This window comes from Sylvia atricapilla, chromosome 3 (genome assembly GCF_009819655.1).
Source record: "Sylvia atricapilla isolate bSylAtr1 chromosome 3, bSylAtr1.pri, whole genome shotgun sequence".
NCBI lineage: Eukaryota > Metazoa > Chordata > Aves > Passeriformes > Sylviidae > Sylvia > Sylvia atricapilla.
The window spans coordinates 78,046,008-78,069,160 of record NC_089142.1 but is presented as its reverse complement, the minus strand read 5'-3'; the positions used below and the strand labels follow the sequence as shown (position 1 = coordinate 78,069,160).

Here is a 23,153-nt window from a genome sequence, read left to right as displayed (position 1 = left end):
GCCAGTTTGCCTTATTTCAGTCTTTCTTCCCATAGACTTCCCAAGGACATAACTAAGGAGCCTTTTGGTCCATTCAGCAGTTTGTGGTTGTTTAAAGGACTGACCATTGTCCCTGGAAAATATTTCCCTATGTTTGCAATTTGAAGGAATTCCTGTAATATTTTTCAGATGTTAACGCAGCTAACAGCAGATTTAGAATACTCTGTGCCTTGCACATTGAGCATGCCTTTAAATCTTACCTGACAAAATGAAGTTACCAGACAGAGGGATAAGCTGGAAACAGATGAGACTTGGACGAAAATGTCTATAAATGGATGCTTATAGTATTCTTTTCTAGCTGCGTTATTTCTGAGTTGTAAGAACTAACTTCTAAACTAGCCTGGTCTTTTCTTTGCCTCATGTTTGAGCTTCACTGTATTAGGACTGTAAGTAACTTACCTCTAATGTTATTGCAATGTTGTTGTTCTCATTATTATCTACCCATTTGAAAGTACAAAGCTACTCAGAAAATGCAAGACTTTTGTTCTTGCTGTCACTTTTTGTCATTAAAACTGAATGAATCCTTTGGAAGAGAAGGCATTGGGCAATAGGTGTCTCCTCATTGCTTGCTTTAATAGATCTTTAGTTTTAGCCTCTGTGCCTGACTTGTTTAACATTTGGTCATATTGCCCTTGTGGGAATTTGTAGTAATTACTGTTACCATTGCTGAAGTTTATCTGTTGCCTGTGAAGTAAAATTTGGAACATCATACTAAGGTTTCAGACTTTAATGAGAATTATGCTGTTATAATATATGTAAAGTAGGATCTAGCTAAGGACATTTCTGAGAGTAGTGGAACAGGTGTAATTCCACTTGTAGTTACTCAGTGTGGATGCTAACTTTGCTTGCATGTCTGCATTTTAGGCTCAGCAGCTGTTATCTGCTTGCATAGAAAAAGTAGATGTTTCTAGCACAGAGGGATATGATTTGTTCATCACACAACTGAAGGATGGCTTAAAAAATACCTCACACGAAACAGCAGCAAATCATAAAGTTGCAAAGGTAAGAATTTCTCTTTGTACTATCTAACATGGATTCCCAAGTCTAATTTGTGTGTCTGCCATTGAAACATACAAAATCTGTGACTCAGTGTGGTGGGTTTTGTTTGAAGACAGTGGAATGTATTATCTGTTCCTTAGTTTTATGTGTGTACTAAGCTTCACTTGATAAGAGAATAAACAAGATTAGTTTCTTGCTGATCAAATCAACTAATAAACCCAACTGAGCTTAAAATTTGAAGTTACTGACTTCCCTTGTGTTGTGTTCGTGTTGCTTTTGTGTGTCTGTTGTTGTATTTCTTGATATCGCACGTGTTTGGTTTTGATTTTGACACTCTTGTGGTTTGTTTGTTGTTTAAATGATAACATTTTAAAACATAGATGCTTTTTTTCTTATTTAGTGGGCAACGGTTACGTTCCACCTTCCTCATCATGTTTTGAAGTCTGTCGCCAGTGCCATTGTAAATGAACTCAAGAAGATAAATCAAAATATTGCTGCCTTACCTGTAGCATCCTCTGTGATGGATAGGTTATCTTACCTCTTACCCAGCGCACGACCAGAGCTTGGTGTGGGACCCGGGCGGTCTGTGGACAGGTATAGCAAGACAAAATAAGTGATAAATTTACCCCTTAGTTGTATCAGAATAAGCTCTTAGATGATTTTAATTTACTTGCCAAAGGATTACTCCTATCCTGTGCTTTGTTGCTCTTACACATACAACTGATTAACTGTTTAATGCACACTGTACATATTACTGAATTTAGCAAAGCCATTGTGGGCACCACAAGACTGAGTTTCAGCTTTAATGCAAATGAAGTTTGCTTTGCTCTTAATCCCAGCATATACTTTTAGAAAGGTAACAATTGCAGCCTTAAATACATGCTACATTGTATCCTGAAGTCAGTTGCTCTTCCTTCCTACAAGAAAGAGTCCTGCTTATGCTTTATGGTTCAGAAGTTTAGGAGGTTACCTTTGCAGACCATATATATAGTCTAAACTCTTTAGTCACCTGCTACATGTTTGGGGTGGGAGAACATTTTACCTCAGATTGCTGCTTCATCTCTTTCTGTCCAAGTGATAATGTATGCAGAAGCAAGTAACTCATGATTTTGACCTTCATAAGCTGAGACTAGTTAGAATACTGGTAAATCTTGTAAGTTTATAAATTATTCTTTCTTGAAAGTATCTGTACAATACTACTTTGCATGTGTATTATCATTTCTTACACCTCAAATAATTTAATGAATTTTGTTTCATCTCTTAGCTTTCCCTCCCCAAACCTTTAGGTCTACCTGTACCTCACCATATTGTATTTTGATTAGAGCTCTCCCAAGATCTGTCTCTTGAGCTGGTATAATGTCAAGTTAAGATAGCTCTTATGTGGGTGTTGCTAGAATTGATTATTTCCTTGGCAGGAAATGTTTAATATTTCCATTCTCTTACAAGACAGCAAAAATCTTCTGAAACTGAGAAGCTGAAACAGGAAATAAGGCACCTTTCCATCTAACAGCCCTGGTTCTTGGGAGAGCAAAACTCTGTCAAGGGAAAAGAAAAACCGATACTTTTTTATGTGCTGTTGCTGATGAGGGACATGCACTGAGTGAAGGTGGAAAAGAGAGGAACTTCTTTGCTCTCTAACTGTTGAGTTGCAGAGGGGTTCATATTTTGGGATGTAGTAGTTTAAAATTCACAAGTATTATAGTATGTAGTGAGTGATGACTGGGGGGGGGTTGTACCATGTATTCAGTTTAGCCTAAAGTACTGCTTTAGAGTATTTTAAAATATGTACATTCATATCTGTTTAACTAAGAACTCCACATTTTTACAGTAGTTGTCATATTAAAAATATCCAACTCTCTTGCAGTTCTGTTGGGCTAAATTCTCCACCTGCCTTCAATGCACAATACCTTTGGGTATCTGATGCTTTTCTGTAGGTAGATCAGATAGGCTACCTGGAAACTTATTTTGTTAATCCTGCTTTTAATGTCCATAGGTTGTTGTGTGGCTTTTCATTTTCTACTGAGGATGTACTTTAAGCACCTGAGGGACGGAAGTTTGTAACCTTCCTGTAATAGTTAATTATAATTTTATATCCAAGTTATAGGTAACTATTTGTGCTACTTTTAATGGTTACTAAAGCACTGAAAGTCTTACAAATAGTGAGGGTTTTTAATTTTAAGTGGCAATTTTGGGTAATGTAGAGTTTTTCACCTTTCTAGGTCATTGATGTATAGTGAAGCTAACAGACGGGAGACATTCACTTCATGGCCTCATGTGGGTTATCGGTGGGCACAGCCAGATCCTATGGCTCAAGCTGGATTTTATCACCAGGTGAGAGATTTAGTTGTTCTTAGTATTTGGTCTCCAGGTGGGAGGCAGGGGAAAAGAGGTGGTAATGTTTTTTAATACGTTTTGTTTTATTTATTTATTTATTTAGTGAATTTCTTCGATTATGCATAAACCATAAAACCTCTGTCATTCAGCTCTTTGTTTTTTAAAGTTTCAAGGGGTTTTGGTGCCTTGAGTTTGCTTGGGGGTTTTTTTGTGGGTTTTTTTTTTGTTTGTTTGTTTTGTTTTGTTTTGTTTGTTTTTTTTTTTTTGTACAGATCACAGAGAATACTGTTCTGAACTTCAGCATATAAAACTTTTTGAAATACCAGATTGAGCTGAGTTAACTGTAATAGAGATGAAGTTGCTTGTTATGTAGAATCTGTCTTTCTCCTTGTTAGATTGTTGAGTAAATAATCCTTTTAATATTACAAGTAAAGCAGAAAAGCAGTAAACTTGGCACTGGAGTTCTCTCACTATACTTGCCTAGTAGAACCTTATTGTATCAGAGGTCCTAGATCACATTAAATTGTTAGGCTTAGTGAATAAATACAACCTCTGTGTTTTATTCCACTACTTTTGCTTATTTCCATTTTTCATTCCTTGAAATTATTTCTGCTTTGAAAAATGTTTATAACATGGATTTAGGTAATGATGACTGGGCAGTGCCTGTCATTTGACAGCAGTATTGTCTCTTTCATTCTGTCAGTTGCAAAGCATGATAGGTGGATGAAGTTTTTGGATGCTTTCCTAAACTTGTACAAAAGGAGAAAAGCAGGGAATTCATATGTTGGAATTGTATCTGCATATTCCCAAGCATATCTTGAAATGAGATCTCAAAAATGCTAAATTTTAAGAGAATGGAAATTTTGATTGTTTTTCCTCAGTTACTTCAGCTAGTAACAACTGTTCTTTGCAGAGGAGTGGTAGAGAATACTTTATGTCCTAAGAGATTGGGAGGAATGATTTTTAACCGATGTTCATCCAAGCATGTATTCTGCTGCAATTCTAAATTTTTTGAACCTTGTGAACTTTTGCAAAAAAAAAAAGAAAGTCGTTTCTATTCTATGTCCGTGGTTTGCATCCAGTGACTTGCATGAATGTTAGTTCTGGATCTGTTCTATACTAAGTGTATCCTTTTTTTAATGTGACATACTTCCACTTTGTAGTCTATAATTTGTGGCCTTTTATATGTTTGATGTGATGCTTCAGTATGTCACTAGAGGGAAAGAACTTGATCACCATGTTAAAAGGGTTTCATAGTACATAGCTATATAATTTCAAGTATTTCTTCCAATTTTCATAGCCTGCTTCATCAGGAGATGACAGAGCCATGTGCTTTACCTGTAGTGTGTGCTTGGTGTGCTGGGAACCTACAGATGAACCTTGGTAAGTTTAGCGATGTGTGAAGTACACTTAATTTTGTCCTGAAGAGATTAGAAATCTTCAAAGGACAAAAATCAACATATTCTGATGGCATTTCTGTTAAGTTTAGGACAAGTCATTGACAAGATTTGGTTTCCAAAATGATTCCATGGAACAAATCACAAAAAGATTTGATGTACTATATCACATTTCTGTATAACACTAAAAGAAAAAAACATGTAGTTGGTTTTATTTCTTAATTCTGATTTGCTGTTTCATTTCAAATTGTTCCTTGAGAGTTGTCAGCCAATACTTCTTCGTGGGAATCTAAACTGAATCCTTTATTTGATTGTGACTGGATTACATCTCTTTTCAGGTTCAAAAACTGCCATAGCTGTGTAGTGTTTTTATGTGAAGTTGTAGTATCCATTACTAGTTTCCTGACACATCTAAAATTGTGCATAGTGACAGAAACGTGGGACCTTACACTAATTAAAGGGTTCTTAATGTAATTTTTACTTGGTTCTTTGGTAGTTTATAATCTTTCCTTGAACACATCAGATTCCTGACTTGCTGAAAACTTATCCTTGTAATATTAACTTCATAGGTTTTGTCTACTCCTTTCACTTAAAATTTTCAAGACCTTTTGTAGCTGTGTAATTGCTCTTGTCATGTCTCTGCCTTAGTTTTCTATCAAGATTAAGTTTTTTCTGTGCATCTTTGTCAATGTGACATTCAGGACTGTTTTCAGTTTTGATTTTTTAAATTGTGGCTATAGAACTAAAAACAGGACATTGCTTCTAAAGATACTCATAACATTAGAGTTTAATGTACATTAATTTAATCTGGGCTTTTCTTCATGGGGACATGATTGTCTACTGCCCGTAGAACAATTATTTTTTTTAATGGACTAGTTATATTAAGAGCATTGTGTAGATTGATCCATTTGAATATGAATGTGCACTGAGCAATCTAAGTCCTTAATACAGTCTGCTCTTAAGAATCAGCAGGGAGAGCTGTGTTAGTAACTTCAGAACTCTCTTGTATGCTTGACTGCAATACAGTTGGGTTTCAGCTTCACTTTTAGGGCTTAGCTTGTATATGCTGTGTGTAGTTTTCACAGTAAAAAAATCAGTATTTTCTGTGTGTGTGTTTTTTTTTTTAATCTGGAAAGGTCTGAACATGAGAGACATTCCCCAAACTGCCCATTTGTCAAGGGTGAGCACACTCAGAATGTACCTCTTTCAGTCACGCTGGCCACGAGTCCGGCACAATTTCCCTGCACAGATGGCACTGACAGAATAACCTGCTTTGGATCTGGAAGTTGCCCTCATTTTCTGGCTGCTGCAACAAAACGAGGAAAGATCTGCATATGGGATGTTTCCAAACTTATGAAGGTATGCAATATAAACAATCATTTTTCATCAACTATTTACTGATCAGGAATATCCTCATTCAAAATCAAATACCCCTTCTGTTTTTTGTTGTTATTTCTCAGGTCCACTTAAAATTTGAAATCAATGCATATGATCCCGCTATTGTGCAGCAGCTTATGTTATCAGGAGAACAGAGCTCAGGGGTTGACTCAAGGAGACCAACACTAGCATGGTTGGAAGATTCCTCTAGCTGCTCAGACATACCAAAATTAGAAGGAGACAGGTATGCCACTCTACCAAATGAGAAATATGAAATGCTTCTGTGTAAGTGATAAATGCCATTTAGCAAAGTCACACTTTATGAAACGTAAGGTTGGTAATTTTCTTTTCATGGAAATAATATTTTTAGTCACTCTGTATTTGTACACAATTCAACACTTGAAAGGCCATTCTAAATTTCTATTTTTTAAGCCAGTTTCCTGCTGTTCCAGTTTTATACTCCAGTAGCAGAGAGATTGCAGATCTCATTGCTGCACTGTGCTCATGTTTCAGAAGCAGAGTAAAAAGATAAAGGAATATAAGTTTTGGATCAGCTTTTCGTTTTAGTTATGGATTATATATTTCAGGTTTTGAAAGCAAAGGCTCCTCATGAACTTCTAGAACACGCTTTTCTCTGGTTGCTTCTCTGTAATTTCTGGTTATGTCATTCTGAAAATAACCTGTGTGAATGTGCTTCAAGGAATTTGTACTTCCTTGCATATTTTTAATACATGCATACAGACTCTGAACAATAAGATAGTCCTGTTGCAAGGGTTTGGATAAGCTAGAAGGTATGCCAGCCAGTGCTTAGAAAGTGTGATGTGAGAAAAAGTAGTATTTCACTACTACTAGCAATGCTTCATGCTGTCTGTTACTGGGAGCTCTTGTCTGGTCTTGCCAAGGCTCAATAGATTGAATAACCGTTGGAAAAATTAGAGTAAAAGTTGTCTAGGGAGTCTTGCTAGTTTACTGAAGGTTTCTTAAACTTCAGTGTTAAGAAGAAAGTGGCAATACTGCTATATGCACAAGGACGTAATCTTTGGTTTTAAGCTTGGTGTGATATCTGCTGTAGTGCAGAGTGAATGTGAAGCTTGCTCTTCTGCTGACATAGGCAACATCAGCAACTGCTTGGATTCTTACTGTAGCTGTAGGACTGGGAACTCCTTAATAGTTTAAGAATCAAACCAGTTTTGAGTCCTGGATAAAGGACAGTGCAATCATATTGCCTAAAACTAAGCATCTTTCATTTCACTTCACTATGTGGAATTTACTATCACTTCTCCACTTAAGGGGAGGCTGGATCAGAATCAAAGTATTGAATTTTGTCTGCCATGTTGTGAAGTGAAGGTTCATCAGGTTTGGTTGGCCCCACAAAGATCTGTTTCTTATGGATGAGGAATAAGCATCCAGTTTGTTGAAGTTTGAGGACCTGACTTGGTACTGTGAGTAGTTATACCTGAAGCTGCAAAGGGATTACTGTCTTTCCTGTGTGTAAGGAGTCTGAAATAGGAAATATTGGAAAAGTCAGATGCATGAATTATTTATATATTCTCTATATATTTATATATTAATTCTTAATTAATTATAAATTAATTATTTATGTATTCTTAGTATATTCTCCACTCCAGGGCTTATTTCTCTTGAAAAGGTTTCTTGAACAGAGTCTGGTTTTACAACAAAATGATCTGGCAGCATTTTTAAAACCAACAACACTGTTCATCTCTTGTTTCAGTACTAGCTACAAAATGGCCTTGTAGAATTGAAGACCAGTCTGTCAGCTCAACCTCCAAGAGACTGTTTTGAGGAATTTGAAGGTGTCAATATTAATTTTTAGATATACTGACTGTATGGTTTCATTTTTCTTGGAAAGATTCCTGAGAATTTGCTTTCATTTTAATTCCATTTATGCCTGAATTGTAGGAAATACAATAGTAGAATGAGACAAAAAATAAATCTGGTTTACTGGTTCAATAATGGAGGAAAACGTCTTTATGTTGTTAGTGTCTGTGATGAACTTGTCAGTGGGTGAACAATGCTGGCTAAAAGGAATGGCCAGTTATAGTAGACACTGTGTTTCTAATGAATTTTTATTAATGTAATTAAAAATAAGCATGCAGTTAGCATGTACGTGGGGTCATTCCTGCATTACTTTTTTTCCCAGTGATGACCTGCTGGAGGATTCAGACAGTGAAGAGCATTCCAGATCAGAATCTGTTACAGGTAGGTTATATCTGATCTGTTATATATGTAGTAGTTTAGAGGGGAAAGGGGAAATTGTTCTTTCAGGCTTTTGAAAAACCCCTGTCAAAGCCAATGATATTATATTCACTGTATAAGAAAAAAGGAAAAGGGTTTCTCTTAAAAGGAATGCCTGTATTTAAGTTGGTGTGGTGGAGAGATCACATGCAGGAGAGAAGAAAAACTACAACTTTGTTAGTTAATAAATGTCCTACTTGACAACAGGCATTGCTTATCCTGCTGTCAATAAAGCACACAAACCAAGATAAAAGACCTTTCTTAGAACAGGAACAAATTACAGCTGCACAAAACCCTTTAAATTCAGAGGATTGCCAGAAAGAGTTCGTGTGTCTTGACTGTTTCCCTAAGGGTATGCACTTTGATAAAGTATTTCTTCCTGAATATTTTATATGGCAGCAGAACAGTGCTATGCATGATGTTCTTGTGTTATTTTCTTAGAGGTTGAGTCAGAAATTTTGTGGGAGGGATGTTTATTTTCTATAATCTGGTTTACGTCTCTGAGTAAGGATCAGCAAGTGGAGAAAAAAAGACCATGAGATGTAGGAAAAGGTCCTTTTTTTCCCAACAAACAGTAGTATATGCAGTATGATTCCTGTTTTGTCTTTTGAGCATTTGTATTATGTTAAACGTTTTTGTTTTAAAGGGCATACATCACAAAAAGAAACAATGGAAGTCAGCCTTGATATAACAGCTCTCAGCGTTCTTCAGCAACCTGAAAAACTTCAGTGGGAAATTGTTGCAAATGTTCTGGAGGACACAGTTAAAGATCTAGAAGAGCTTGGGGCAAATCCCTGTTTGGCCAACTGTAAGAGTGAGAAGATGAAGGAAAAACATCTAGAGCAACACAACATTCCCTTTCCTTGTTTATTAGCTGGAGGTCTGTTAACGTACAAATCACCTGCTACCTCTCCTGTTAGCAGTAACTCTCAGAGATCACTGGATGGCTTAAGTAGGACTCGGGGTGAGAGTGTCTCAGAGCAGGGATCAACTGACAATGAATCCTGCACTAATTCAGAACTGAATTCCCCTCTGGTAAGGAGGACTTTGCCTGTGTTGCTGCTCTACAGCATTAAGGAGTCTGATGAAAAAGCAGGAAAACTCTTTTCACAGATGAACAATATTATGAGTAAAAGTATACATGATGATGGTTTCACAGTTCCACAGATCATTGAAATGGAGCTGGACAGTCAGGAACAGTTGCTGTTGCAGGACCCCCCTGTGACTTACATTCAGCAGTTTGCAGATGCTGCAGCCAACCTGACATCTCCGGACTCGGACAAGTGGAGCTCTATGGTTCCCAAGCCTGGGACTTTGGTTCAGTGCCTGCGCCTGCCCAAGTTTGCAGAGGAGGAGAACCTGTGTGTAGATTCAATCACACCTTGTGCAGATGGAGTTCATCTGTTAGTAGGACTGCGGACTTGTCCTGTCGAATCTCTGAGTGCAATAAATCAAGTAGAGGCCTTGAATAATTTAAATAAATTAAACTCGGCACTATGTAATAGAAGGAAGGGGGAACTAGAATCAAGTCTTGCTGTAGTAAATGGCACGAGTATTGAGGTAATCCAGCATGAGTCACCAGCTGATGTACCAACTCCTTTAATAATTCAGCCTGAACAGAGAAGTGTTAGTGGTGGATACCTAGTGCTTTATAAGATGAATTATGCCACTAGAATAGTTACTCTAGAGGAGGAACCAGTAAAAATCCAGCATATCAAAGACCCCCAAGACACAATTACCTCAATGATTTTGCTCCCACCAGATATATTGGATAATCGAGAGGACGACTGTGAGGAGCCTGTAGAGGAAATACAATTAACTTCTAAAAATGGCAATGGGAGAGAGAGAAGATCTGAGATCTCTACTCTTGGGCACCTGGTAATAACTACTCAGGGAGGATATGTAAAAATACTAGATCTTTCAAACTTTGAAATTCTGGCCAAAGTGGAGCCACCTAAAAAAGAGGGCACCGAGGAGCCGGATATGTTTGTCTCTGTGATATACTGTTCGGGCACAGACAGATTATGTGCATGCACCAAAGGTAAGATTTTTTTGTCAATTTTTTTTTTTAATTTCCGCTTTTACTGTATTTGGATTATGTTACAGAACTTAGAATCTAAATTTCCAATTCCACTGAATTTACATACAGTTTAATGATTTAGGAAGCATGTATGATTAAATAGTTAATGCTTCACCTTAAATGACAGTTTTAATCTCTAGTATGGCAGTAACTCTTGTGTGTGTCTTAATTCTTCAAGAACACAGGTTTTCTTAAGTCCAAAACAAATAAAAGTCATTCTTGTATGTAACTATTTCTATCATAAAGTAATCCCATTTCAGAAAAATGTCTTCTGTCTGTAATTGATGACATTCAAGAGAGCAGAGAAGATAATGCTTTTAGACCTTAACCTAGTGTATTTTTATTCATGTTACATGCTGCCTTCAGCTTTTTGCAATTAGGATTGTACTTTCTTGAGTGTTAGAGCCGGACTATCCATGCAGGATTCTTAAGTCTTTTATTCCAAATGAACACAAGGCATTTTGGGGAAGGGGGGCAGGTAGGAGGGGAGTGTAAATCAAGTCCAGGAGTACTTTGTAAAACTCCCCATTTCCTTGTGTCACATTGTGGAGCACTGGAAACAGCTCTGGCTGTCATCCAGCTGAGTTCCTCCATGTCCCAGTGTTCTGTTTAGTTCATCTGTGGCTGATTGCAGCTCTGGAGGAAATGCTTAGGATCTCAGAGGGGCTAAGCTGATGGGATGGTTTATACATTTCAAATAAATTCGCACCAATGTTGTGTTGAGCTTACTCTTTACTAGAAGAATTGAAATTGATACCTTTTTTTCTTTCATCATGGTGTCACACTAATTATAAAATCCTCCAATGAGCAGTTTTTAAATCAGATTTACTTGTTATTTCTAACAGATAAAGTCAAGTTTATTGTAAACATCTCAGTTTTCTTAAAGGCTTTCTCACTCACACTGGCATTTCAGATTTGCTTTTTAAATACTAGTGAAAATATTGGAAGTTAGTAACTAGTATTTACATTGGCAGATTCCCATGGGTAACATTCATATTTACTAAATGGTTCTCTTTTGGTGACTGCTTTTGAAGAAATATCTATTAAACTATTTCAGTTGTATTCAATAATGCACGCTTTTTCCTAGTCTAACTGCAATATTAGCTGCCTTTGAAAACTGTTTTATTCATGTCATAATGGTTTTACCTTATACTTAGCTGATCAAACTGCATTGAAAAGACCTCCAAGCAGATTTTTTTTTTCTGCAGAATTTTATTACTATCAGTTTCTTTCTTTCATCAAATCTGTTTTGCCTTTCTTGTGTTTTAACATTCATGCTAAAAGTTAAAAGGCTTTTTGTACATGGTACTTTTTCATCCAGTGATAGTGTGTATGGTAATCATATTCTTGTAGCTTTTGGTATTATCTAAGCCTCTTTGTGGCATGGAGTATAAGATACACAGGTCCCTTGAGCTGGAAGCATTTATTCTGTGTATGTAGTACTATTGTCTCTGCCTAGATAACCACCGTCTCTATTATTGACTGGAGAATACGTCCATCTTCCTTGTAATGGACAAGCACATCATTCTACTTTTGCAGTAAATCTCTCTCAGTGTTATAATACCCATCTAGTAATTCACCAAAAGCTTTTTTTTTGTTTTGTTTTGTTTTGTTTTGTTTTGGGGAATTTTTTCTTCTGCAACCCACTATGTTACAGGTATCAATTCAGCCTGCAAGGGTCGTCTTTTGAATATGGTACATTTTTTAATAAAAAAAAAATCCACTGATTATTCTTATCTTTCATTTACACCTGCTATTTGGATCTTCCATTTTCTGCTCAGCCATGGACTTTGGAGTTGATTATTTTCATTGCTTAAATGTCTTTAGAAGCTTTCAATTTCTACTGCTTTTTTAAGAATTCAGTCATGGTTATATTTTTCTCACTTTCGAGAAATTAAGTCCAAAGCCATCATAAATACTTATGGGTCCGTGTGCATTAGAAGTCTGGATTTCAGGGTCTGATGCTAGGTGTGTTTGAAGCCTCAGAGTCAAAACATTTATGCCAAAATACATCACTTGGTAAAGAATGACTTGAACTGAAAGGTTTATAAATAAGGCATAAAATTCAGGAACACTAGAAGAAGAAGCAAATCAAGAACCTCAACTATTAAAATAACCCTTTAAATCCTCTGTCTTACTGTATGTTTGAATAGCTTAATATATGGAATAGGCTTTGCATAATTTTCCTTGTAATAAATAATCATCCTTTAAACTTTTGCATTAAATGGGTAGAATTTCTTGCTTCGCTAGGTGGCTGAAGATGGAGGGTTTTGCTGTTATTATTTTTTCTTAAGTGCTGTTTTCTCAGGCTTCTTTGCAAATCACTTTGAGGTGTTTGCTCCTCTAGGTTTACTGTGAGAAGTGGGATGGTGCCTGCAGTCTGACAGCATTAGCAAGATACACTGATAGTAGAATGTATTCACTGGTGTGTTCAACATTATTCTGTCCAGAAAGGCGTTTGTAGTGCAAAGACATAAATGAAAATGTTAAGTGAAAGTTTTGGAGCATACATGCACTGGAAATGCTTGAATGATGTTGGAAAATACTCAGGCCTGAGCAGTGTATTCTTTCCTGTTTACTTGTTCAGGACGTCAGAGTAGGCAAAGAGGTACTTTAATGTCTGAATTCTGAATGCAGAATAGCATTTTCTTCTGTTTCTCCTGCTTGTTGATGTATTATTTTCATTGGTAGATGATGTAAAATTTTTCCATAGCTGCCTCTAAGAGATGACTGAAAAAGAAGCCTCTGTGTGAATGGGTGCTTCACATCTGGAGTGGTTTTATGGAAAGATTTTTTAGACCTGCATTTGCCATCATCCATCTTTGTGAGTCACACTTGGAATGTTACCTCTTGGTGTCAGCTTCAGGTACTTACCTCTTTCTGCAAGGATTACCTGAGCTTGACCCCTGGGGGAGAGTGTGCAAGTGTATTCTTCGTTCCAGTTCTGTTAGACAAACATAGGGAACTTTAATATCTTTGCATTTTGCTTTCTTCTCTTTTCCTTGGCCAAGGTAGACTATATTTAATATCCCTCTTAGTAGTGCTTTGTCTGCTCTTATATGAGGCTTCGGATGTTTTCTTTCATGTCATTAATAACTGAGTCTATCCTCTGCTTTTATAATGTTCAAAATAATAAGTAAGTAATTAAGTAACTTCTTTATTCTCAAACTAGGCAGCAGGTGCTGTTTTTGAATAGGGATACAGCTGTAGCATGGTCTTTTGATATTTGAAGTCTATTATCTTGTGTTTAAGAGGGTCAGATATAGTTTAGTACTGCCGCATTCTACTTACCTGGAATTTTGAATGTGTTAAATTATAACATTTTAAAGGTGCTACAATATACCAAGAGTTTTTTAGTCCCTCCCTTTTGTTGGAAAAAGTACTTTTTCAGGCTGGATTTTGGTATGTCCAGAGTGAGTTGCGTATACTGATTTCTTACCTGCAGGCCTGGCAGAACTGGATGGCATTTGGATACATTTGAGAATTGATTCCCCCAAATCTCGTGCCTTTCATTTATAGCAGCTTTCTTGCTCTTCAGTTGTAAATAGTGTAGTAATCACACTCTGTAGTTTTGGGTTTTTTTTTATTTAGTTTGGATATCTTGTTTGCATCTTCCTTGTCATTAGGCTTTGTCTGCCCTGTGTACTGTGTATTTGAAGTTCAGGAATCAATTCAGTATTTTCAATTTTCTATCTTTTTTAGTAATAGAGTCTAATAGGATTGGAGAGAGGTCAAGGTTTTTTTCCATATCAGAATTAGTGTTGGAAGTGATGCTAAGAGCTCATCTTCAAGTCAGGGTCAATTATTACACATAGCCATTCAGAAGTAGAATACTGATTGCTGTTCTCAGATATCTTCAAGATGGAAGTTTAACAGTCTTCTCATGAACTTTCTTCTGCTGCGTGCTGTCCTTTATAATGATTTTTTTCACTACGTTTTGGCCTCTCTCATCTTTGTCACTGGAGTCGTATCTGTTGTACCATTCATCATGAATTTGGCAAAGAGATTTCTTCAAAAAAGGAGGGAAAGACAGAGTTTATTTATTTAGGTGCTGTCCTTTTCCAAACATTTATTTTCTCAAGCTGAATATCTCCAATCCTTTCAAACTTATAAAAGAAGAAAAAAACAAAGCAACCTTTAGTTTCCCCTCCCAAAAGATCTGATCAAGTCAGTCCACAAGTTTCTTGATGAGATATGCAAAACCAGGCCCAGTAATCCTAGAGATGAATTCCTCAAGCAGCTCTTCAGTCTGTACATACCATGTGTGTGTATACATAGTGGAATGTTTGCACTTTTGAGCAGGAAATTGAATCAGGTTTATCATCTGACTCACAAGAACCTCTCTTACAGAACTGCTGCCTAGCTGATTTTTTTATTCTTGTAAGAGGACTTTTAATTATTTCTTTCTAGGCATAGTAACTTTCAGTTGTCCCTATTCAATTGCATTTCATTTTTTCAAAGTTGGGGCAGAATTTTATAGCTAAAATCTCCTAGAGTAGTTTAAATTGGAGTGTCTCCAAGTGAGGCTTTGGGCTAGCTTTCTTGACATTTTTCAGATTTCTGAACTTGCACATTTAGGGCTAACCAGTGACAAAAGAAGGAGGGGACAATAAGTTGATTAGTGCATAGTTTCCTGTGCTATGGCTTTGTTTTCTAATTCCTTTTAAGTAATTGGGTATTGTTCAACTATGTCATTGTGTTGTGATTTGCTGATGACAATGGTGTCACTCTTCCCACGCTCCCTCTAGAGTGCAGGAATATCTCACCAGATTGGCTTTGACTGCAGTGGCCTTAGTCTCTGGCGTGCTCTCTTAGCTTGTTCCAGTGCTGCTTTCATGGAACCAGGAACTGTTTTGCCAGAAGGAAGCCTGTGATTTATTTGAATGAATTAATGATTCTTGTGTTCTGTTTGTATTGCCCACCAGGTTCTTGAATACATGCAAATTGCAGGTTTTAAATACAGTTCAGAATTAAATTGACAATGTTTTGATTGCGTTACCTGTTTCTTGTAGGAACTATAATGATGCTAGTTTCCAGTTTGTCTCTTTCATGATAACTGAATACGTCAGTGTCAGCTTTCGTATCTTCTTGGTAGTGCAACATAAATACTTACTGCCTCTGTACAAGTTATGCAAGCAGAGGTGCCTTCAGATAAACTGCTACTTGAGATGTTTACTCCCTGGATAGAATTAGAAAGCACTGGACAAGTCACTATTTCAGCCTAGTGCTGCAAACAATAGTAGTAACACAAAAAAAAGAAAAAAATCATTGACTTCTGCACAGATTTTTTTGGCACTTGAACAAATAATGAAGCATGCATCATCAGAAAGTCATCTTTGGATGTTCTCTGAGAGGAAATGCCTCCTTAGTGATACAAAGGCACAGCCAACTACAGCATTTTGGAAAAGTGTGCATTAGCAGAGGCTAATACTGTACAAGTGAAGTTCATGGTAAATGTCTTTACAGAACCTTTTAAAAAACAAATACAAGGAAGTGAGGTATCTCAAGTTTAGCACTGACTTTTTCTTGGAAAAGTGCTGGAATCTTTCAGGAATGCAGGGATTATGACTATTCTCTTGTATGGAAAAATGCTAAGGACTAATGCTGAGCAGTAAACAAAGTGATATACAAACTAAGGTTTGACTTAGTACCAAATGAAGCTGTCAGCATCTGTGTTTTCTAATGTCTCTAATTCTCTTTGAAGTTTGAGGAAAATTGCTTATTTATGAGCTGTTTAATTTCAAGGAAACTCATAAGTATTCTTTGCTAGAACTGTATTTTTCTCCACTCTTGAGGTCTGCTTGATGCACTGATTTACTGTTCTGCGCTAAGGATGTGTGGTTTGAGGCTGAGACGGGGGGAGGTGCAGGCTTCTTAGTGGATCTCAGCTAGAAAAGACACACCAAGAAATGGCTTAATGGAATAGCTGTTTGGAGAAAATAGACTAAAAAGATAAATAAAGATAATGATAAAAATCTCCCATCCCTTCAGTTCCCAGGAACACTACTTTTGTACATTACCCAGACACCACTGGGGTGGGTTTTCCCATAGCGCAATGCACTGATCCTGTCCATAGAGTTGTTCTGATCATTTTGGTCATTTGAGTGAATTCTTATTCTGTCTTCATACAAAAGTGAGTTTATTAAGCCATTTGTTGTTGAGTATTTCTCAGTGAGATCTCAAAAAAAAAAAAAACAAAACCCAATTAAGCAAGTTTCCTGTGCGTCTCACATCTTTTCTCTGTGCCTCACGCATACTCTGCCTCCCTGTGCCTCTGTCACTCTGTTTCACTATCCATGCCCTTCACAGTACAGGACATATACCTGCTTTTATCTTGGGGTTTTAGTACATTTTTATTCTCAAGTTCCTTTGTTTCAGATTACCTGCATATTTTGTACAGCAGAGTTTGTCGTAATGTTAGTCAGATGGTGAAGGTCAGTCTGGTAATTTTTCAGAAAAATTACATAAGGCCTATGCTTGGGTTTTCCTCTTGGTTTGAATCCGACTGATTCGACATTTTGTAACTTCTGGAACTGGTAACAGCTCTTCTCACCCCACCCCCCCAGCATTATGTAAAGTTAAACATTCCTTCTCCATGACTTAGAGCACAAGGAGGAGCAAGGAGCGGCTCAGGGGGCTGGGGTTGGTTATGATTAGTCTGGAGAAAAGGAGGCTCAGGGATAACCTTATCGTTCTGGACAACTACCTGAGAGAAGCTTGTAGTGAGGGGTGGGTTGGCCTCTTCTCCAAAATAACAAGTGACAGGATGAGAGGAAATGGCCTCAAGCTGCTCTAGGGAAGGGTTGATATGAGGAAAAATGTTTCAACTTAAATGGTTGCCAAATATTGGAACAGGCTGCTCAGGGCAGTGGTGTAGTCACTCTCCCTGGAGGTATTTAAAAGACATGCAGATGTGGCATTTAGAGATGTGGTTTAGTGGTGGACTTGGCAGTGCTCGGTCAATGGTTGGACCTGATGATCTGGGTGCTCTTTGGTTCTATGACTCCTCTGTAAATGATAGAATTAATCTGTGTATCTGTAGTGCTGACTAATGGGCAACCTCCTTGAATGATTCCAAATGTCTGTTAATACATTGTTTGCATTGAAAATTTTGGACTTTGCTCTTTTTTCTTGATCAGTGTTTTAGGTTTTAATGAAATAATATGTGGAGAGCTCCTTAGTTAGGAGAATTCAGAGAAATTAGGTTAATTTTCAATTTTCAGATACTGAATTTTAAAAGGAAGTTTATGCAGTCTACAGATGAGGAGGTAGAGTAGGCCTTCACTTGACATGGTAGAATATTTTCTATTATAAGCATAATTTGGGTTATGGGAATTGTCATAATGGTTAGGATTTTTGGTTTCTGTTGAGGTTGCCTTTGTAAACTGCCTTTTAAAACCCATCCCTCCATATAGTTTTTACCTTTTACCTGCAGTATTTCTGTAGTTCTGTTTTGCATTTGCCCTGAAAAAAATTAGTAGTAGTAAAGCAAAATAGGTATTTGTGTATGATTTCACTGATTTCAGGTCCTGCACAAATACTGTCATAATTGCATAGCAGTTCAAGTGCAAGCCTGTCTTGTGAGTTGAATTTAGCTGTATGCCTATCCAAACTTTCTTCTTTTGTTTTCTGTGATGATTTTAGGTGGAGAACTTCATTTCCTTCAGATTGGAGGGACCTGCGATGATATCGATGAAGCTGATATACTTGTAGATGGATCCCTTTCCAAAAGTGTAGAACAGTCATCAGAAGGCACCAAGCCCTTATCCAACCCTTCTAGTCCAGGCATTACAGGTAAAATGCACATGTGTACGTGTATCAAAATGCTTTTGTCATTTTTGAAAGTTGAATCTGAACATGACTTGCAATTATTTAATAGCATGCTGCTTTGTAATTTTTTTGCTCCCCAAAGTTAGAGCTCTGTAGTTGCTGTGTGTCTGTCACTGGGTATGTACAAGCATAACACTTCAGCAGTTCCTGATTTAAAAAAAACCAACAAAACAAAACACTTTGACCTTTTCAAGTCTCTACATGTGATTTTAAGTGTGGCAGACTGTATTTGTGTGACCCTGATTTTATTCCTCTAGAGTTGAAAGAAGGAAGAGATGCTTTTTGTGATAAGTTTATTTATAAACAGCATTACAGCAATTGGTTTGAGGACTGAATTTCTCCTGCTTCTCTTCTTTATCACCAAAGAAGCCATTTCTGAAGTTTGAAGATCACTAGAAAATAAACTATTTTACTTATATGGGGGAGGAGAAGTCTATGGCTTTCTTCTGCACACTTCTTTTGCTAATGGCAAATAAAACAAAAAAGAATGTAGATGTCAAGGGCATAGATGTCCTTCAATTGATGCACTCACTGTATAGTAGCTTATCAGCAGATTTAAGTGACTTCAAAGCAAGTGGTAACTCTGATTATACTGATGAGTCAAATAGATGATCATTACTGTTTAAATTCTGCCAGTACTAAAAAGGGAACTTTTTTTCTCTTTTTAAAATCTTGTTCCCATCTTGCCTTTAGTATAGCCTTGAATATGACTTACTGGAATAAGAAATTGATTTATGTCTGTACAGACTTGGAAGTTTCTGTATCTTTAGGTTATCCACAAGCTGCAGGTCCTCCTTTAGGTAGTGATATAATTTAGACATTGTAGTATTGCTTGTTCTTGTTCTGTAATGGTTTCCAAAGAGTTGTTAGGTACACAGTAACAATCAGATAAACAGAGCACTATTTTGCTGTGGCATCAAACTGAATCCCTTCAGGCTCTGAGAGAAGCTTAATAGTCATTAGAAGCCAGTGCTGAAGTGAGGGGTCTGGGTAGGAATTGTTGAAACCAAACAGTGGTTGCAGAACTCTTGAGGATGCTAAAGTAAATAATACACGACCCTTAGCATATATGAGAATGATAGGGCTGTGTAAACTCTTCAGTACTGAGGTTGTTGGTACTTGTGTGGGTAATGATCAGCCCTTGATTTATAGTATCCGTGTTGCTTCTGTTTTGGTCTTACATTTTAAAAACCAGAAAAAGTGTTGTTTTTTTTTTTTTTTTTTATTTTCTTCCCCTTCTGTCTTAGTATGTTTTTCAGACAGAGACACAGCTCAAGAGCATAGTTTCTGTTTGGGGAAATGAACCCTGCAACAAGCAGAAACTTCTACTCATATATTGTTCATTATATTGTGGACTTCGTGTGTTTATTTTTCTCCATTGTTTGCATTCTAGAATGTGTTTCTTGCATTTTATTTTCCAGCCTGAATGTACAACTTGGATGCATTTTAAATTTTATTGTTTAAAGAGAAAATAATTTAATCTTATAATAATCTTAGATAACTGTTTCCTTGTGATGAAGTAATCTAAAATACTGCTGTTTTTTCAAACTGAATTAAAAAAGAACATCCTGACCAGTTGAAAACCAATTTTCAAGTGCTGTTAGAACTTTATCTTGTTATAGCACTTTGTTAGACTATAGTAAAAGTCCTGCAATTTTTAAAACAAACCAAGTATACTTGACAGCAGTGGAAAGTTAAGTCCTTCGTTTTTCAGTTTTAGGGGTTGATTACATGTATGTGGTTGCTCTGAATACTCAGAATTTGGATTTGGTTCTGTTGGAGGAGCAAGGAGAATGAAGCAGAAAAATCCAGTCTGCCCGAAGATAGACTTGTACAGTTTGAGCAATGATCTCACTTCTCATTGCAGTGTCATCCAGCTAATGAGGTTCACATTTGGCACTTTAAAAAGTGAAGGTCTTTGCTGTATTATTGAAATTCAATTTCTAAAGCATTTCTAATTTCTTTGGCATTTTCCTGCCTCTGAGATTGAAAAGTAGAAATTATAGTTGCAATGAGAGTGAATTTATTACCTGTCCAAGTGTCTCACCTTGAACTCAACCTGGATTGTTTTTCAAGATACTCTCTAGGTTCAGCCTTCACAGGGGAGGGTGGTGTATTTGTGTCGGTGTATTATTATCTCCTCACCCCAAGTGGTGACAGTAGTAGTCAGGTAGCAAACTTTCTTCTTTTGAAAACAATGATTTCTTTAGAAGTAGAAGCTTCTCCTTCAAAACACATTTTTAAGAGAAAATACTCAAAATACTAGAAAATATACATTGTGCATGTCTTATTTTCCCTCAAGTTTTAGTTTTCAATACTTTAATTAATACCCTTGTTTCCTTAGGTAGAAGGCCTAAATTAAAAGACAAGAAGACAAAATAATTGTCAACGCCCAGTGTCTTCTAAGTGCTTAACATAAAGCATGTTCGTTTTTCACTTTCCCCTCTTGTAAACTAAATTGGGAACCTTCCACAATGTTCTAATAATCCACCATAAAATCAGTCCATATTGATAATCGGGGGCCAAAGTAATGTTTTAAACAGTGATAAAATGCACAGTAATTCTGTATGTCTGTTTTCATGAAATATATATACTCTTTTATCTAAATCAGTAGGGATATTAAAAAAATGTTTAATCAGCTTTACATCTTCAAAGTATAGTTGTCTAATTACTTATTCCTGATGCCACTGGCTGAATCCCAGACAGCATGCTCAGAGCTCTCAGTATTTAGAAAATTTATTCCAAGTGAATTGCCTTCAAAGGATACAAGCTTCAAGGCTGGGATGTTTGGTTGCTTGTGTTGGGATTTTTTGTAGTTGTTTTTAGTTGTTGTTGTTTGTTTTGGGTGGTGCTTTTGGGGCAGGAGGGAATTTATGGTTATTCTTTTTTAACTAAAAAACCTTGGAGTATGACTTGTAGTTCATTTTTCCTATAGCAGTTCTGATATATTTTGAACTGTTTTTATAGGATGTTCTGGAAAAATTATCTATATAGTAATGAATGTATGTGCTGTAATTATTCAGGAGTTGATCTTTTGGTGGACCAGCCGTTCTCCCTTGAGACACTGACATCCTTGGTGGAACTGACCCGTTTTGAGACGTTGACACCGCGCTTTTCAGCCACTGTCCCCCCGTGTTGGGTGGAAGTGCAGCAGGAGCAGCAGCAAAGGCGGCACCCTCAGCATCTGCACCAGCAGCACCACGGGGATGCAGCTCAGCACACTCGGACTTGGAAGCTGCAGACAGACAGGTACAGAGGGGAACGGCACATGAGGAATTGTGTGCGTTGCTTGACTAGTTGGTGTAGCAGTACTACCACAAATTTCATGTATTTAATTGTTTTTAACTAGTGTACAAGTTTAAGAACACGTGTTTGCAAACCTGATGATCCCCATTTCGCAGTTTTCATTGTAGGTGGTGGTGAGATTGCCAGAGGCATTTTAGTGGACCTTGAAACAGGTCGAAAAGTCAGGTTTTGAATTGGTGGATTTTTATTTGCCAAATGTGGTCATTACATAACTAGACAAGCACATTTGCCAGAATTAGAGATATTCTTGATAGTTTCTCTAAAAGTCTGGTTCACCCTTCTTATGTATACACACATTTTTAGTCCATTATTTAATCAGAAAATGTGAACTGTGGGTGCCAGTGTGACTAATTAGTTGACCTAGATGAAATCATACTGTAGTTTACTTTAAAATATGAAGGTAGAATCTGACTTTTGCCTATTCAAGTTAAATCTTTATATATGAGGCATTTAAGCCACTCTAGAGCCCTAGTAGTACTAAAGTTTAGGCAGTATTTTCATTGAAATGAACTGCACAAACATGGTATGTGTAGAAGGACTTAGTTTCTTATATGTGACATGAGAACTTGGAATTCCTCTGGGCTCCTAAATGCAACTACAGCAGTGTTGCAGTCTCCTTGAAAGATTACTTAAAACCTACCTGAAGTAGCTTTGCATAGTTTTTTGTTAAAAAGGCTTGCAGAAACAAAATATAGACAGAAGGGTTTTTTGTTTTTTCAAGGGACACATATAAGACACTGCACGATCTTTTAGATCAGACTGCTACATGTCTGTTCCACTGATGTGTAACATTTGGATTTTCATGTAGACTTGAAATAGCAATAGAGTGAAAATAATGAGATGGCCAAAGGGTGCCAGGGAAGCTAGAGGTCATGTCTGGTGCAAAATAAAAAGCATGTCATATAAACAACTGGAAGATAGCATGTGATAATGAAGCATTCCAGGTGGGAAAACGTGTAATAGATGTAGGCATTTCCAGGGCTGACACATAAAAGGAGCTGGACTTGATTTAAATGTTCATAAGCTACACTTGAAAACTTGCAATCCATTGTAGGCTTTAAAGCCTTTATTTATCTTGTGGCTTTGCTTTGTGTAAGTCAGATATTCTCTATGCAGCAAGTGGAAGGGAGGTGATTCTTTGCAAAATAACTTCCAGTCAAAACTATTGATTATCCAAATGCATTCAGCAACAGTTGAAAAGTAAAAAGCTGTCAATATGAAGTTACAAGGAAACAAGCAGTGAAGGTAATAGCTATTAATTGGAAGGGCATAAGTGGAAAATTAGCTTATGAATATGTTTCGTTAGAGGAAAAGAATTATGCCTGCTGCTAAATAAAACGGGGTTGTAAAGAGGAAAAGTTAGAAGTGTTGGTTTAGTACTGGAAATCTTTGACAGCTGCTATATGACTCATGATGAAAATCATTAAATTACAGTCCCTTTGTTCTTAGGGTAGAATCTTAAGATTGAAAGCCATGTTAGCTCTTAATTAAAAGTTATCTGGGAAGAAACTTTTTGATTTCTGGATATTTTTTTT

At 36.9% G+C, this 23,153-nt stretch overlaps 1 protein-coding gene across 4 annotated transcripts in view; it reads left to right on the top strand.

The window, feature by feature from the left end:
* The window catches only part of LOC136359341 (baculoviral IAP repeat-containing protein 6), a 175,252-nt gene that overhangs the window by 17,357 nt on the left and 134,742 nt on the right, over window positions 1–23,153 (top strand). For all 4 annotated transcript variants that reach the window (XM_066315910.1, XM_066315909.1, XM_066315908.1 and 1 more), the window contains exons 3-12: window positions 904–1,041; window positions 1,439–1,632; window positions 3,258–3,369; window positions 4,673–4,755; window positions 5,906–6,128; window positions 6,230–6,390; window positions 8,308–8,366; window positions 9,049–10,443; window positions 18,127–18,276; window positions 21,336–21,561. In XM_066315910.1, the coding sequence (XP_066172007.1) occupies window positions 904–1,041; window positions 1,439–1,632; window positions 3,258–3,369; window positions 4,673–4,755; window positions 5,906–6,128; window positions 6,230–6,390; window positions 8,308–8,366; window positions 9,049–10,443; window positions 18,127–18,276; window positions 21,336–21,561 (2,741 nt within the window). The remainder of the gene's footprint in view (window positions 1–903; window positions 1,042–1,438; window positions 1,633–3,257; window positions 3,370–4,672; window positions 4,756–5,905; window positions 6,129–6,229; window positions 6,391–8,307; window positions 8,367–9,048; window positions 10,444–18,126; window positions 18,277–21,335; window positions 21,562–23,153) is intronic.